This window comes from Ictalurus furcatus, chromosome 13 (assembly GCF_023375685.1).
Source record: "Ictalurus furcatus strain D&B chromosome 13, Billie_1.0, whole genome shotgun sequence".
NCBI lineage: Eukaryota > Metazoa > Chordata > Actinopteri > Siluriformes > Ictaluridae > Ictalurus > Ictalurus furcatus.
This window is the reverse complement of record NC_071267.1, coordinates 14,577,125-14,591,016: the sequence shown is the minus strand read 5'-3', so window position 1 is coordinate 14,591,016 and position 13,892 is coordinate 14,577,125. Positions and strand designations below refer to the sequence as shown.

The 13,892-nt window shown below is 42.6% G+C and overlaps 1 protein-coding gene across 1 annotated transcript in view; it reads left to right on the top strand.

Annotated features, from left to right (window-relative positions):
* Window positions 1-13,892, top strand: part of atrnl1b (attractin-like 1b) — a 129,041-nt gene that overhangs the window by 44,323 nt on the left and 70,826 nt on the right. The window contains exons 15-19 of the mRNA XM_053640575.1: window positions 1,993-2,180; window positions 2,354-2,567; window positions 3,654-3,836; window positions 9,734-9,952; window positions 10,528-10,665. Of these exons, the coding sequence (XP_053496550.1) occupies window positions 1,993-2,180; window positions 2,354-2,567; window positions 3,654-3,836; window positions 9,734-9,952; window positions 10,528-10,665 (942 nt within the window). The remainder of the gene's footprint in view (window positions 1-1,992; window positions 2,181-2,353; window positions 2,568-3,653; window positions 3,837-9,733; window positions 9,953-10,527; window positions 10,666-13,892) is intronic.

The following is a 13,892-nucleotide window of genomic DNA, read 5'->3' as shown; positions in this document are numbered from 1 at the left end:
AGCATGCAAGAACAAAAACGATGAGAAATATTCAGCTTCATCATCAATCATTCAACCGAAAGCTCGTTTATATTATTTGTGGCCAAAGATAGTTGGTAGCCAGAACATTCAGGACATTCTTGCACTTAAACTGAGAGTGTTGTTTCATCTATTTAATATTGTTTGCTATTATTCCTCTCAAAGCTTCTATGATGTAGAACGCCTAGCTTATAGATTCCTGTAATTCAGTTCATGTTTTTCTGACCCATTTGTCCATTTTTTTTGACCATTTGTCAAACCCTTAAATAAACTTCAATACATCTAGAACTCAACACCAAGACACTTATGAGAGAGGCCAGTGTAACTAGAGAGAACTGGCATGATGTGTGCTGAGCTGCCATTATGATCATTATTATTGTTCAGTATAAAGTAGAGATGCACCGATGTATCGGCCAGTAATCGGTATCGTATGATAAAGGCAATTTTTCACGCTATCAGCCGATAGTTTAAAAGCATCCGATGATCAGCGAAGATTATATCCTGTCAATCAAAAGACGGCGGGGAAAACACATCGATTTCGTGCTGTGTGTAAAGAGGATGTCTCTTGTGTGGAGTGATGACAAAATTGCAGTTTGTAATCTCTGTGATCTCCGCACCGCTAAAATTTTACACCGGAAGTGAGCAGAAGTGAAGCGGTGTTGAGTCTAACCCACCCCAACCCCTCCCCCCTACTCGCACGCTGCTCACGCTGAATTAAAGTGCCAGTACGCTGTTGAAAGATTTAAATGAAGATGAGTTGACAAAAAAGTAGTATATATTGCACAGAAAAATATATTTGTAGAGTAGTGTATTTTATCCATTTAATGTTAGAGTTAATATCATCAAAAAAAAAAATTATATTAGGCCTGTGTATTACCAGTTTGGTGTAATTAATAACATTCAGTAAGTTAAGAAATCTTACTTTAATCTTCAGAATTGAGTTCATGTGTTAATGTTAATAGAGTAATGTGTTTTCTGTTTATGAGACCAGTTACTGTGAAACAACTTGTTGAAATGGAGAGAATAAAGTTTTTATTTGCATTTCCTTCAGAATTGTGGAATTATTTATTATTAATTTAACAGAAGGTATAAAAGGCAGAGCTATCGGTTATCGGGATCGGCTGATATTACTCTGAATAATCGATTATCGGTATCTGCTGAGAAATTTAGTATCGGTGCATCTCTATTATAAAGTTATTGTTATTATTCAGCCGTGGACAAATCATAAATACCTTAGCTAGCTACTGCTGCTGTTACTACTGCTACAGCTACTAGGGTGGCTGTGGCTCCGGTGGTAGAGCGGGTTGTCCACTAATCGTAGGGTTGGCGGTTTGATTCCCGGCCCACGTGACTCCACATGCCGAAGTGTCCTTGGGCAAGACACTGAAAAGGGTCCTAAGTTGGCCTAAGGGTCCCGATGGCAAGCCTTGCATTGCAGGTACCATTGGTGTGTGAGTGGGTGAATGAGAAAAGCGCTTTGTAGAACCGCTAAGGTTCTGCTGCTGCTGCTACTACTACTTATACTACTATGCTCATGAGCATATCTCACACGCATGGGTCAAGAGCTTTTGATGAGAGATCTTTTGATGAAAACTGAGTCTCTGCTGACTAACAGCTCGCTCAACTTCACTTCTGTTGCTGCTTTTGTGGAATAGCTTTGGGTAGCAAGTGATGATGCGCTTTGTGTTTAGAGCTGCTTGAGTTTGCACTCCGATTCTTTGATTTCCTCAGTGAGGCATCTATAGTGATGCTTGTGTGCTTCATTTAAGGGAATCTTGGAAAGTAGCAGTTATTTATTTTAGACATTTCAGTATGCTCTTAGTAGATGGTAAAATGATGCAGTCCCTACATATGTTGGTGTACTGCACTGTTTATTTTATTGCTCATGCTTTTTGATAGTAGCTGAAATGTACTGTGTGCTGAAGTTGGTCTGATTCTGTCCTCACCTGTATCTCTCTTTGTGGCTGTTTGCAGCCAAGTTGTGTGGAGAAGGGTGGAGCCAAGTGGGCGAGGCCTGCCTGCGCATTAACTCAAGCCGAGAGAGCTACGACAACGCCCGGCACTACTGCAAGAACCTGGGTGGCATCATCGCCTCTCTTTCTACTGCCAAGCAAGTCGATTTTGTTCTTGGAGAACTGCAGAAGTACCAGCAACAGGAGAAGGTGTGTGTGCTTTGTAGTTATTCAAAGAACCAGGATAAGTAAAAACAAACGTGTGTCTATGTGTGTGTGTGTATATATGTGTGCGTGCCCATAAGAGAGAGGAATGTCTCTCTTTCTGTATCATGTGAGGTCATACAGTGTCCCTAAACCTTAATGTGTTTTCATTTCTGCAGAAGCTGTTCCCCTGGGTGGGCCTAAGGAAGATTAACGTGTCCTACTGGGGCTGGGAGGACAACTCTCCCTTCACGAACACTTCTTTGCAGTGGCTGCCTGGAGAGCCCAATGACTCAGGCTTCTGTGCCTACCTGGAGAGAGCGCAGGTCTCGGGGCTCAGGGCAAATCCCTGCAACGCCAACACAGACGGCCTCATCTGTGAGAAAGCAGTCGGTGAGGCTCTGGTCACCATATTCATCTTTTTCCGGCTGCGTTCAGGCTTCTGGGGTTTCTTCTGTTTGGAGGAGGAGTGAATTGTTTTTTTTTTTTTTTTTTTTTTTTTTTTTTTAGAAATTGATAAAGGAACAAATTGATAGATCTGTCACAGACAAATATTTTATAAACCTTGTACTGTTTTTATTTGCCTAACTGCCTGATCAGGTTTTCCTAAACGCTTGTTGTTTGTTTTATGAAAATTGGTCTGAATAAATGCATGTCATTGATGGCATGTGTTATTTTAATATTTATGGGGGGAAAAACTATAGTATTTTTTATATTAAGTAAACTGCGCTCTACATGGATTCCAGATCAGCATTATGTTATCTCTGGTTAGTGAGCATATTCTGTATAATGAACCTGTTTGGGATTTGTCCTGTACAGTAGCAGATACTGCGTTTGTGGGTTGGCCTACAAAATGCAAAATAATGGAAAAACATCAAGAGTTTGTATTGTATATCCAATACAAAGCCGGAAACTGGTGTTATTGGTCATGTAGAAAGTGTCCTTGCAGATTTGAGTCCATAACAGTCCATATAGGATTTCGCAGAGGTTTTTTTTGTGATCGTTGCTGCCAAGAATGCTTGATTTTTGCGGAACCCTATATTTTTGTGCTTTTTTGCACTCTCACAAAATTTTCACGGCCTTTCGCGGTGTTCGTTGGTAAATGGGACTTTTTAGCTGTATTCATGTTCGACGCACGCGAATCAAAGAGGGCTTTGGCTGAATGTGCACTCGGATGATGTCACATGGCGCATTGTGATGATATCACATGACACGTCTTGGCCCAAACCGGTCATTTTGAAAAACATATTTTGGAGTTTCCTTGATTTCCTCGATCACAACCTCGCAAAATCCTGGAGGGACGTGCCTAAGCTTAAAAACAAATCCGAAATGTTCCTGCTAAAAATTTCGATCATTTCCTCTTTGTGATTACTTTGCTTAAGGGAGAAAGCACATTTGACAGTGTTCGAACCTAGTACAGCCGTTGCTCCTAGACTACTTCATGAGCTGAGATATACGGGTCTTGTTTTGTTTCCACAGAGAGCCGGAATGCACGTCCGTGTAAGACACCCTGCTCGCTGCATGTGACCTGTGAGAACTGCACCAGCCAGGCCACAGAGTGTATGTGGTGTGGCAGCACCAAGCGCTGCGTGGACTCCAATGCCTATGTCATCTCCTTCCCCTATGGCCAGTGTCTGGAATGGCAGACTGGAGACTGTGTGGGTAAGTCTCCCCTCTCGCCTGATGCATATAGCACATAAAGGGTTTATGAAATTGGTTGGGATGTTGGAATATATATGATTGGGCTGTTGTGATTGATTGATTGATTTCAGGGGGTATCAGTAAGTGTTTTAGTGTGTGTGTGTGTGTGTGTAGTACAGGCCGGTACAGAAAGGACATAGAGGGTATAAAGAGATGGAAATGAGATTGTGATTTCGTGCGAGAGCAAGGGAGTTGGCAGTCTGCGGATGCTGTTTTTTTTTGAGTGTTTGATGGCGTCTGAATTGAGAGCTGGTGTAAATGTTTTAGAGATGAAGCTGTGATGATTTGCATAGGAGAGACATCACAACTGGGATTGAAGATGCAATCAGGAGTCACTGATGGATTCCAAGTATCTGCAGTGGACCTCAACTTGCAGCTGTCACTTTATACTAGAGGCCTTAAGATGCTCAGAAGTTAATGATGTACAGTATATCATGCTAGTCTTGTAATCCCTGTTTTCTCTTATTTTGTAGTCCTGATCCTGTTTTACAAATCTGCTGTACTTTGGCAGCAAAGTATCGTTTGTTCTCAATATATATATATATATATAATATATATTATATGAAGAAGAATTCAGGAAGTAACTGAAGTGCACTTTAGTAGTAAGAGTAGTAGAAAATGAAGCGTAGTACACAACACTTCCAAGTGCTTCTGGAGCTGTAGGCGGAGACACATTTATTCACTGAAGTTATTGCTTGGTTTAGAATTGCACCTCTGTGTGTGTTTCTGTAACCGACAATATAGTTTGTCAGTGGGATTAACATTGTAAAGAAAAACACCTATAATCTGCATCAGAATGCTCTGTCTCCAACAAGAGCTCCTCTTTTATCCCATTAGCAGGACTACCTGGCAATTTCTCTGATTTAAACATCTGTCTTTCCCTCCTGGCAGACGGTAGGTGATTTAGGAGCAAGCACAGAAATCAAGAAAGAAGCTAGCTTTAGCAGTACTGCTTATAAAGGATGTTTGGAAGGATAGTATACATATCCAGGTCTAGCTATTATGTTTATAAAAATAAAAAAAAGTATTATTTAAAGGCAATTTTTTTATTACTATCGGCTGATAGTTTGGAAACATCCGATGATCAGGGAAGATTATATCCTGTCAATCAAAAGAGGGCAGGAAAACACATCGATTTCGTGCTGTGTGTAAGCTCTGTAAGCTCCGCACCGCTAAAATTTTACACCGGATGCTGCGGCAGTGAAGCGGGAGTTTTGCTGTCGAGTCCAATTTTTTTTGTTGTCGCGCTGAATTAAAGCGCCAGTACACTGTTGAAAGATTTAAACAAAGATGAGTTGACAAAAAAGTCTTTATTGCACAAAATATATTTGTGGAGTAGTGTATTTCATATGCAGATAATGTTAATATATAAAAAAGTTGATATTATATATTACCAGTTTGATGTAAATGATGAAGTAGAAATGCTTGTGTTTGTGGTGAGTGAATGTGAGACTAAAGGGAGGTTTTTTTTTTATAGTTCAGTCAATTAATTCTGTTATTATGAATTAATAACATTCAGTAAGTTAAGAAATCTTACTTTAATCTTGAGAATGTAGTTCATGTGTTAATAGAGTAACGTGTTTTCTGTTTATGAGACCAGTTACTGTGAAACAACTTGCCGAAAAAATGGAGAGAATAAAGTTTTTATTTACATTTCTTTCAGAATTTTGGAATTAATTGTTATTCATTTAAAAGAAGGTTTAAAAGGCAGAACTGTCGGTATCGGTTATTGCAATCGGCCGATATCACTCTGAATAATCGGTTATTGAGAAATTCAGTATCGGCGCATCTCTAATTATTTTGTTTAGTTGCCAGTTTCCACCCTTCCGCCATCTCTCCCCTTATCCCCTATATGACTGTTACCAACCGGGATGTGTGAAAGCTCACGTGCTTCCTCCAAGACACGTAAGCCGACCGGCTGCATCTTTTCAATCTGCTGCTCATGCCCAAGATTATCTAGTGTCACCGTGATTGACGGGGAGAGAGAGCATGCCAGAAAGCATGGTCAATATTGCTCTCTCGGCTCTCGGCCACAGGAGGCTGCGGCATGATCAGGATTCGAACTCTCGCAGTGTCCCTGAGGCAGGTTTCTGTTTCTGCTCGCAGGAGCTGATGTAGTAATTTTTAATTGCATTCTGAACTACATTAATGCTAGGATCTTCAGTTATAATGTAGGACAAAAAAATGATCCAGTTTCCATCTGACACTGGAAAATTATTGTAGGTGTTAAGATTTTGGGAGATATTGAAAACTCTCTGTTGTCAAGAAAAGCTCCAGTGGAACTGTCAGTGTCTCATATTTCTGATTGCCAGAGAGAGAATTTCATTGCAAACAAAATGACATGTGTGTGCGTTTCACTCACTGAATCGAACTGCTCACTCTGATGGAAAAAGAATTAAAATCTCTCAAGCAGAAGTGGGTGGTGTGAGGTCTGTAAATCTCTGACTAGGGGAAATATCAAAAATGTATTTCTCCATCTTGCAGAGCGACAGTTACTTATCACAGCTCATCTCACGGCACACCCGTGTCACTGCTCTGTTTTTTATATATATATATTTATTTCTGTGTGTCACTTGTTCTATGGAGAGAAAACAAAGCATTTCCCTGCGCTGAGGCTTGCGCAGATGCATGAAACTGGATATCTCTGCAGTGTGTGTCTCTGAAAAACCATCATGTGTACTGTTCATACTCCTGCTGAATTTCAGTCTCTTTCCTAAAAGTACTATCACAGTTATTTGATTTTGCTTTGATGTTTTATGAACAAGAGCAAAATATCCTTCAGACAAGCATATTTAATCTGCAAGATATTTTCCTCTTTGAACAATCGGGTCCATAAGTATTTGGACAGTGACACGTTTTGGGGATTTTGCCTCTGTACACCACCACAGTGGATTTGAAATGAAGCAGTTCAATCAAGATGAGATTGAAGTGTAGACTTTCAGCTTTAATTCAAGGGGTTTAGCAAGTAGCTCAAAAGTATCAGTGTGTGTGTGTGTGTGTGTGTGTGTGTGTGTGTGAGATGATGGTATTTGTGGTAGATATAAGCATTAAATCTGTCAGCACAGGCATTAAAGAGCAGGTAGGTGAAACTGTGGCATTGAACAATGAGGACGAGGACGAGGACGAACCCTTTTGTCCAGCTGAAGGACAGAAACAAAGCCACGTGTCCATTCAGTCTTCAGCTCTGTGTGGAAAAGCGTCTTTCCTTTAGTTCTTGTTCATTGCCAGATGGTTTGGTCCCCTGCATATCTTTCTTCATGTCCTGTCTTTGTCTCTCTCAGCTGTATGAGTTAGCTGTAGTCCGCACTTGGCTTTAGGCAGTGGTGGGAATGGCAGAGAGACACTGGGGGGACTCTAGTTGGAGAGGTTTTTATTTTTTTTAATTCATGAATTGTGTGTGGCACAAAACAAACACTGTTCGTTGAGATGAATCTCTGCTTGGAGATGATAAAGACTGTTAATGTCTGATTGGTCCCGTGAGGACGTGCGTGGATATATAAGCGTTTCCATTGGCAGCAGCCTGTAGGTGTTGTGGCCAATCACGGAAACCAACATTGTGCTACCACACGCAGAATATCCCCGCTACGCTTATATACAGAACTCTCTCTCACAGGCTGTCGAGTGAGTAAAAGATACACGCCCTCTTCATTTCCTTAAAAAAATATAGCCAGTGTAAACTGGAACTCCGTCTATCCCCCCGCCCCCCCGGTTTTGGGTCAGGAATCAGCTGGAGGGACTCATGGGACTCCTCTAGTGAGCACGGACTGCACGTTGGATGTGGCTGCTGCGTTACATGATGAGAAGCAGTGATTTCTGTGAATGTGATTAGCTGTGGGCATGTGATGAATAAAACACATGATATGAAAACAATTGATTTTGGAAATGTTCTCATCGCTAGTCATTAGATGTAATTATATTTTATAATGTGCAGTATAGCAGTGTAGTGTTATTAATGTGAGCCTCGCTGTTGCCTTGCTAATTAAAAAATGTAATTTCTCAATGCTGCCATTTCAAAAAGTATTTATAGAGCTAGGCAATGTGTCCAAAATAAGATATGTGCATTACACACACACACACACACATACGCACACATATATACAGTATCTCACAAAAGTGAGTACACCCCTCACGTTTTTGTAAATATTTGATTATATCTTTTCATGTGACAACACTGAAGAAATGACACTTTGCTACAATGTAAACTAGTGAGTGTACAGCTTGTATAACAGTGTAAATTTGCTGTCCCCTCAAAATAACTCAACACACAGCCATTAATGTCTAAACCGCTGGCAACAAAAGTGAGTACACCCCTAAGTGAAAATGTCCAAATTGGGCCCAATTAGCCATTTTCCCTCCTCGGTGTCATGTGACTTAGTGTTACAAGGTCTCAGGTGTGAATGGGGAGCAGGCGTGTTAAATTTGTTGTCATCGCTCTCACACTCCCTCATACTGGTCACTGGAAGTTCAACATGACACCTCATGGCAAAGAACTCTCTGAGGATCTGAAAAAAAGAATTGTTGCTCTACATAAAGATGGCCTAGGCTATAAGAAGATTGCCAAGACCCTGACACTGAACTGCAGCATGGTAGCCAAGACCATACAGCGGTTTAACAGGACAGATTCCACTCAGAACAGGCCTCGCCATGGTCGACCAAAGAAGTTGAGTGCACGTGCTCAGCGTCATATCCAGAGGTTGTCTTTGGGAAATAGACGTACGAGTGCTGCCAGCATTGCTGCAGAGGTTGAAGGGGTGGGGGGTCAGCCTGTCAGGGCTCAGACCATACGCCGCACACTGCATCAAATTGATCTGCATGGCTGTCGTCCCAGAAGGAAGCCTCTTCTAAAGATGATGCACAAGAAAGCCCGCAAACAGTTTGCTGAAGACAAGCAGACTAAGGACATGGATTACTGGAACCATGTCCTGTGGTCTGATGAGACCAAGATAGACTTATTTGGTTCAGATGGTGTCAAGCGTCTGTTGCAGCAACCAGGTGAGGAGTACAAAGACAAGTGTGTCTTGCCTACAGTCAAGCATGGTGGTGGGAATGTCATGGTCTGGGGCTGCATGAGTGCTGCCGGCACTGGGGAGCTACAGTTCATTGAGGGAACCATGAATGCCAACATGTACTGTGACATACTGAAGCAGAGCATGATCCCCTCCCTTCGGAGACTGGGCCGCAGGGCAGTATTCCAGCATGATAACGACCCCAAACACACCTCCAAGACGACCACTGCCTTGCTAAAGAAGCTGAGGGTGAAGGTGATGGACTGGCCAAGAATGTCTCCAGACCTAAACCCTATTGAGCATCTGTGGGGCATCCTCAAACAGAAGGTGGAGGAGCACAAGGTCTCTAACATCCACCAGCTCCGTGATGTCATCATGGAGGAGTGGAAGAGGACTCCAGTGGCAACCTGTGAAGCTCTGGTGAACTCCATGCCCAAGAGGGTTAAGGCAGTGCTGGAAAATAATGGTGACCACACAAAATATTGACACTTTGGGCCCAATTTGGACATTTTCACTTAGGGGTGTACTCACTTTTGTTGCCAGCGGTTTAGACATTAATGGCTGTGTGTTGAGTTATTTTGAGGGGACAGCAAATTTACACTGTTATACAAGCTGTACACTCACTACTTTACATTGCAGCAAAGTGTCATTTCTTCAGTGTTGTCACATTAAAAGATATAATCAAATATTTACAAAAACGTGAGGGGTGTACTCACATTTGTGAGATACTGTGTATGTGTGTGTGTGTGTGTGTATATATATATATATTTTTTTTTAATATTACACTATTTTACTTCTTATTATTTGTTGTTAATTTAAACTGTTTAATCCCCTTTACCTTTTGTTTTCTAGCTCAGAACTGCTCTGGTTTTCGGACGTGCGGACAGTGTCTGGAGCAGCCCGACTGTGGTTGGTGTGGAGATCCGACTAACACAGGCAAAGGGCAGTGTGTGGAGGGCTCGTACCGTGGCCCTATGAAGAACCTGCCCAAACACAGCCAGGACATGCTGCTGGATACGACTCTCTGTCCCAAGGAAAGAGGCTACGAGTGGGCCTTTATCCAGTGCCCTGGTGAGAACACACTCCGTTATCAAGTTTTTCTTTGTATGCTCAGCACTAGGGATGGGCGATATCTTATCGTATGCGATATACCGGTAGAAATTCTCCCCACGATAAGAATGAGTCTTCCCGCGATGATAACGATAAAGCCTAGTTGATTACATGTTTCTGTGTGCGACGGTGTGCAACCCTTCGCAGCTCACGTGCAGAGCGGAAACTAGTACAGCGGACGCTGAGGAGGAGTTTATCACTAAACAAGGAGGTACCTCTACAATCTGGAACTGGTTCGGTTACAGAATCAGTTTTACTTTTAGATCAATGTTTGTGTTTCTGAGGCTCTCAAGACTACATGCACCTGTCACTTGGAGCCAAAAACAGTGGTGCACTGTACTAAATTTATATCACTGATATCGTTATCGCAATAAATAGCAGAAAATATCGTGATTATAGTTTTAAGTCCATATCGCCCATCCCTACTCAGCACCTCGCTACAGTGTGGCGAAATAAATACAGTGGAAGAGTCTTGAGTGTTTGTTTACAGATGCGGGCAGGGAGTTTAATTTCTCCTTTTCCCTTCGTTCTTCCAGCCTGCCAGTGTAACGGCCACAGCACTTGTGTGAACGGGAGCGTGTGTGAGCAGTGTCGTAACCTCACCACCGGCCCACACTGCGAAACCTGCATGCCTGGTTATCACGGAGACCCCACCAACGGAGGGAAGTGTCAAGGTCAGTGAGGGATTCCGACTACAAGAAGCACTGTCCGTCTCAGCAGCTGAGGCCGTAAACAGTACACATAGTAGACTGGCTAAAAGCACATGGAGCATGATTTGTGTTAAGGTCATACAGGAGCCGGCGCATTTAGACGTGGGAGGAAAGGTTTTGCGTGCTCCCGCTGTAATGGAAAAAGCAGAAGCTCTCCCACGTGAATGCACATATATACACGTGTTTGAGACCCCAGCAGGCTTTGTAAGTGAAGTAGCACATTGTGTGGTAGAGGTGAGAGGTGGCGTGTAGCCTCTGGCGCTGTTCATTTTAAACACAGCTCTCTGGCCCAGCAGTGAACCAGGTCTCCTCTCAGAGGTTGTTTTGTTCTGAGTCAGTCAGCATTTGTGCACAACACCTCTTGCTGTTCAGAAATGTTCTAGGTATTCAGCTAAAGCTGTGCTGTTACAGTAATTGCATGACAATTAGATACAGGCAGTTTGTACTGCTGGAGCTGACTGGAGAGGTGAACAAATACAATTTACTCGGTGCTCGAATTAGTTCGAGTAGTTCAACGAAGATCCGAGATCCTTGCCGTTCCTAACATCTAAGGTAGGGGTGTCCCCTCAAAATAACTCAACACACAGCCATTAATGTCTAAACCGCTGGCAACAAAAGTGAGTACACCCCTAAGTGAAAATGTCCAAATTGGGCCCAATTAGCCATTTTCCCTCCTCGGTGTCATGTGACTTGTTAGTGTTACAAGGTCTCAGGTGTGAATGGGGAGCAGGAGTGTTAAATTTGGTGTCATCGCTCTCACACTCCCTCATACTGGTCACTGGAAGTTCAACATGACACCTCATGGCAAAAAACTCTCTGAGGATCTGAAAAAAGGAATTGTTGCTCTACATAAAGATGGCCTAGGCTATAAGAAGATTGACAAGACCCTGACACTGAGCTGCAGCACGGTGGCCAAGACCATACAGCGGTTTAACAGGACAGGTTCCACTCAGAACAGGCCTCGCCATGGCTGACCAAAGAAGTTGAGTGCACATGCTCAGCGTCATATCCAGAGGTTGTCTTTGGGAAATAGACGTACAAGTGATGCCAGCATTGCTGCAGAGGTTGAAGGGGTGGGGGGTCAGCCTGTCAGTGCTCAGACCATACGCCGCACACTGCATCAAATTGATCTGCATGTCTGTCGTCCCAGAAGGAAGCCTCTTCTAAAGATGATGCACAAGAAAGCCCGCAAACAGTTTGCTGAAGACAAGCAGACTAAGGACATGAATTACTGGAACCATGTCCTGTGGTCTGATGAGACCAAGATAGACTTATTTGGTTCAGATGGTGTCAAGCGTCTGTTGCAGCAACCAGGTGAGGAGTACAAAGACAAGTGTGTCTTGCCTACAGTCAAGCATGGTGGTGGGAATGTCATGGTCTGGGGCTGCATGAGTGCTGCCGGCACTGGGGAGCTACAGTTCATTGAGGGAACCATGAATGCCAACATGTACTGTGACATACTGAAGCAGAGCATGATCCCCTCCATTCGGAGACTGGGCCGCAGGGCAGTATTCCAGCATGATAACGATCCCAAACACACCTCCAAGACGACCACTGCCTTGCTAAAGAAGCTGAGGGTGAAGGTGATGGACTGGCCAAGAATGTCTCCAGACCTAAACCCTATTGAGCATCTGTGGGGCATCCTCAAACAGAAGGTGGAGGAGCACAAGGTCTCTAACATCCACCAGCTCCGTGATGTCGTCATGGAGGAGTGGAAGAGGACTCCATTGGCAACCTGTGAAGCTCTGGTGAACTCCATGCCCAAGAGGGTTAAGGCAGTGCTGAAAATAATGGTGGACACACAAAATATTGACACTTTGGGCCCAATTTGGACATTTTCACTTAGGGGTGTACTCACTTTTCTTGCCAGCGGTTTAGACATTAATGGCTGTGTGTTGAGTTATTTTGAGGGGACAGCAAATTTACACTGTTATACAAGCTGTACACTCACTAGTTTACATTGTAGCAAAGTGTCATTTCTTCAGTGCTGTCACATGAAAAGATATAATCAAATATTTACAAAAACGTGAGGGGTGTACTCACTTTTGTGAGATACTGTGTGTGTGTGTGTGTGTGTGTGTGTGTGTATGTATATATATATATATATATATATATATATATATATATATATATATATATATATATATATTTATATATTTATATTTATATATATATAATATACATTTTAAGACACTCGGTTTTATAGCACGACGTGCTTTGAGAAAATTGATGCCTAAGCAACAATAATAGGTGAATTTGAAGTACGCCGTGGGCAGATCGGGTCAAAAATGCCAGGCCACAGGTGTAGAACAGGCAGAAATGGATTTTAGATAAAATGGTTCAAATTGTCATTGACATTTTTTCAAAGAGAGAATTTAATTTCTCTTCTCCACGTTTTGTTAGAAAAGAGTTGTAGTGATCCAGAGAGGCAGAAATACAAAAATCTTTTAAAACACCCAGTTTCCAAATGTCCATCGTGTTCCCCAGTCCAGATTCAGACAAATACACTGATAGCTGTTGATGTGCTGTTACATAAAACATCACATTCTACAAGCCTGCCTTTTCTTCTTCTCCACGTCTGCAAGTGCGCAGAGAACTGTTAATGTGGTGTAGAGGCAGATCCTCATTCGTCGTGTCTTTACCCAGAGAAACACAGCTCCTCTTCCTCACACTGACTCTGTGCTGCTTCTGCTGCAGGTCGTATAAAACACCCCACTTTGCCTCTGACACGTTTCTAGACTGTTGTGGTACTGGGAGATTGGCGGATACTGTTCTCAACTGTCAGTTTGTCTTCTCACTAATTACGCTTATTGGCAGTAATGCATAATTATGTCTCACAGCGTTAGATCTTTCTACAGAAAGTTTTTACTGTTGAAGTCGATTGGTGACTCACTTTCTGCTGTTAAGCTTTCACTTGCTAAAAGGCAGCTTTCTGCAGGTCTAATTAGTTTAATTGCTGAGGTGCTATGTGCTCGTCATCTAAACACATCTCTCTCTTTCTCTCTCTCTCTCATTGTTTGCTCTCTCTGCCACTGTTGCTCTGTCTCCATCATTGTCTCTCTCTCTCTCTCTGTCTGTCTGTCATTGTCACTCTCTCTCTCTGTCACTCTCATACTGTTTTCTGTCTCTCTCATACTCTGTTTTCGCTCTTTTGCTCTCTCATATTGTTTTCTCTCTCTCATACTCTGTTT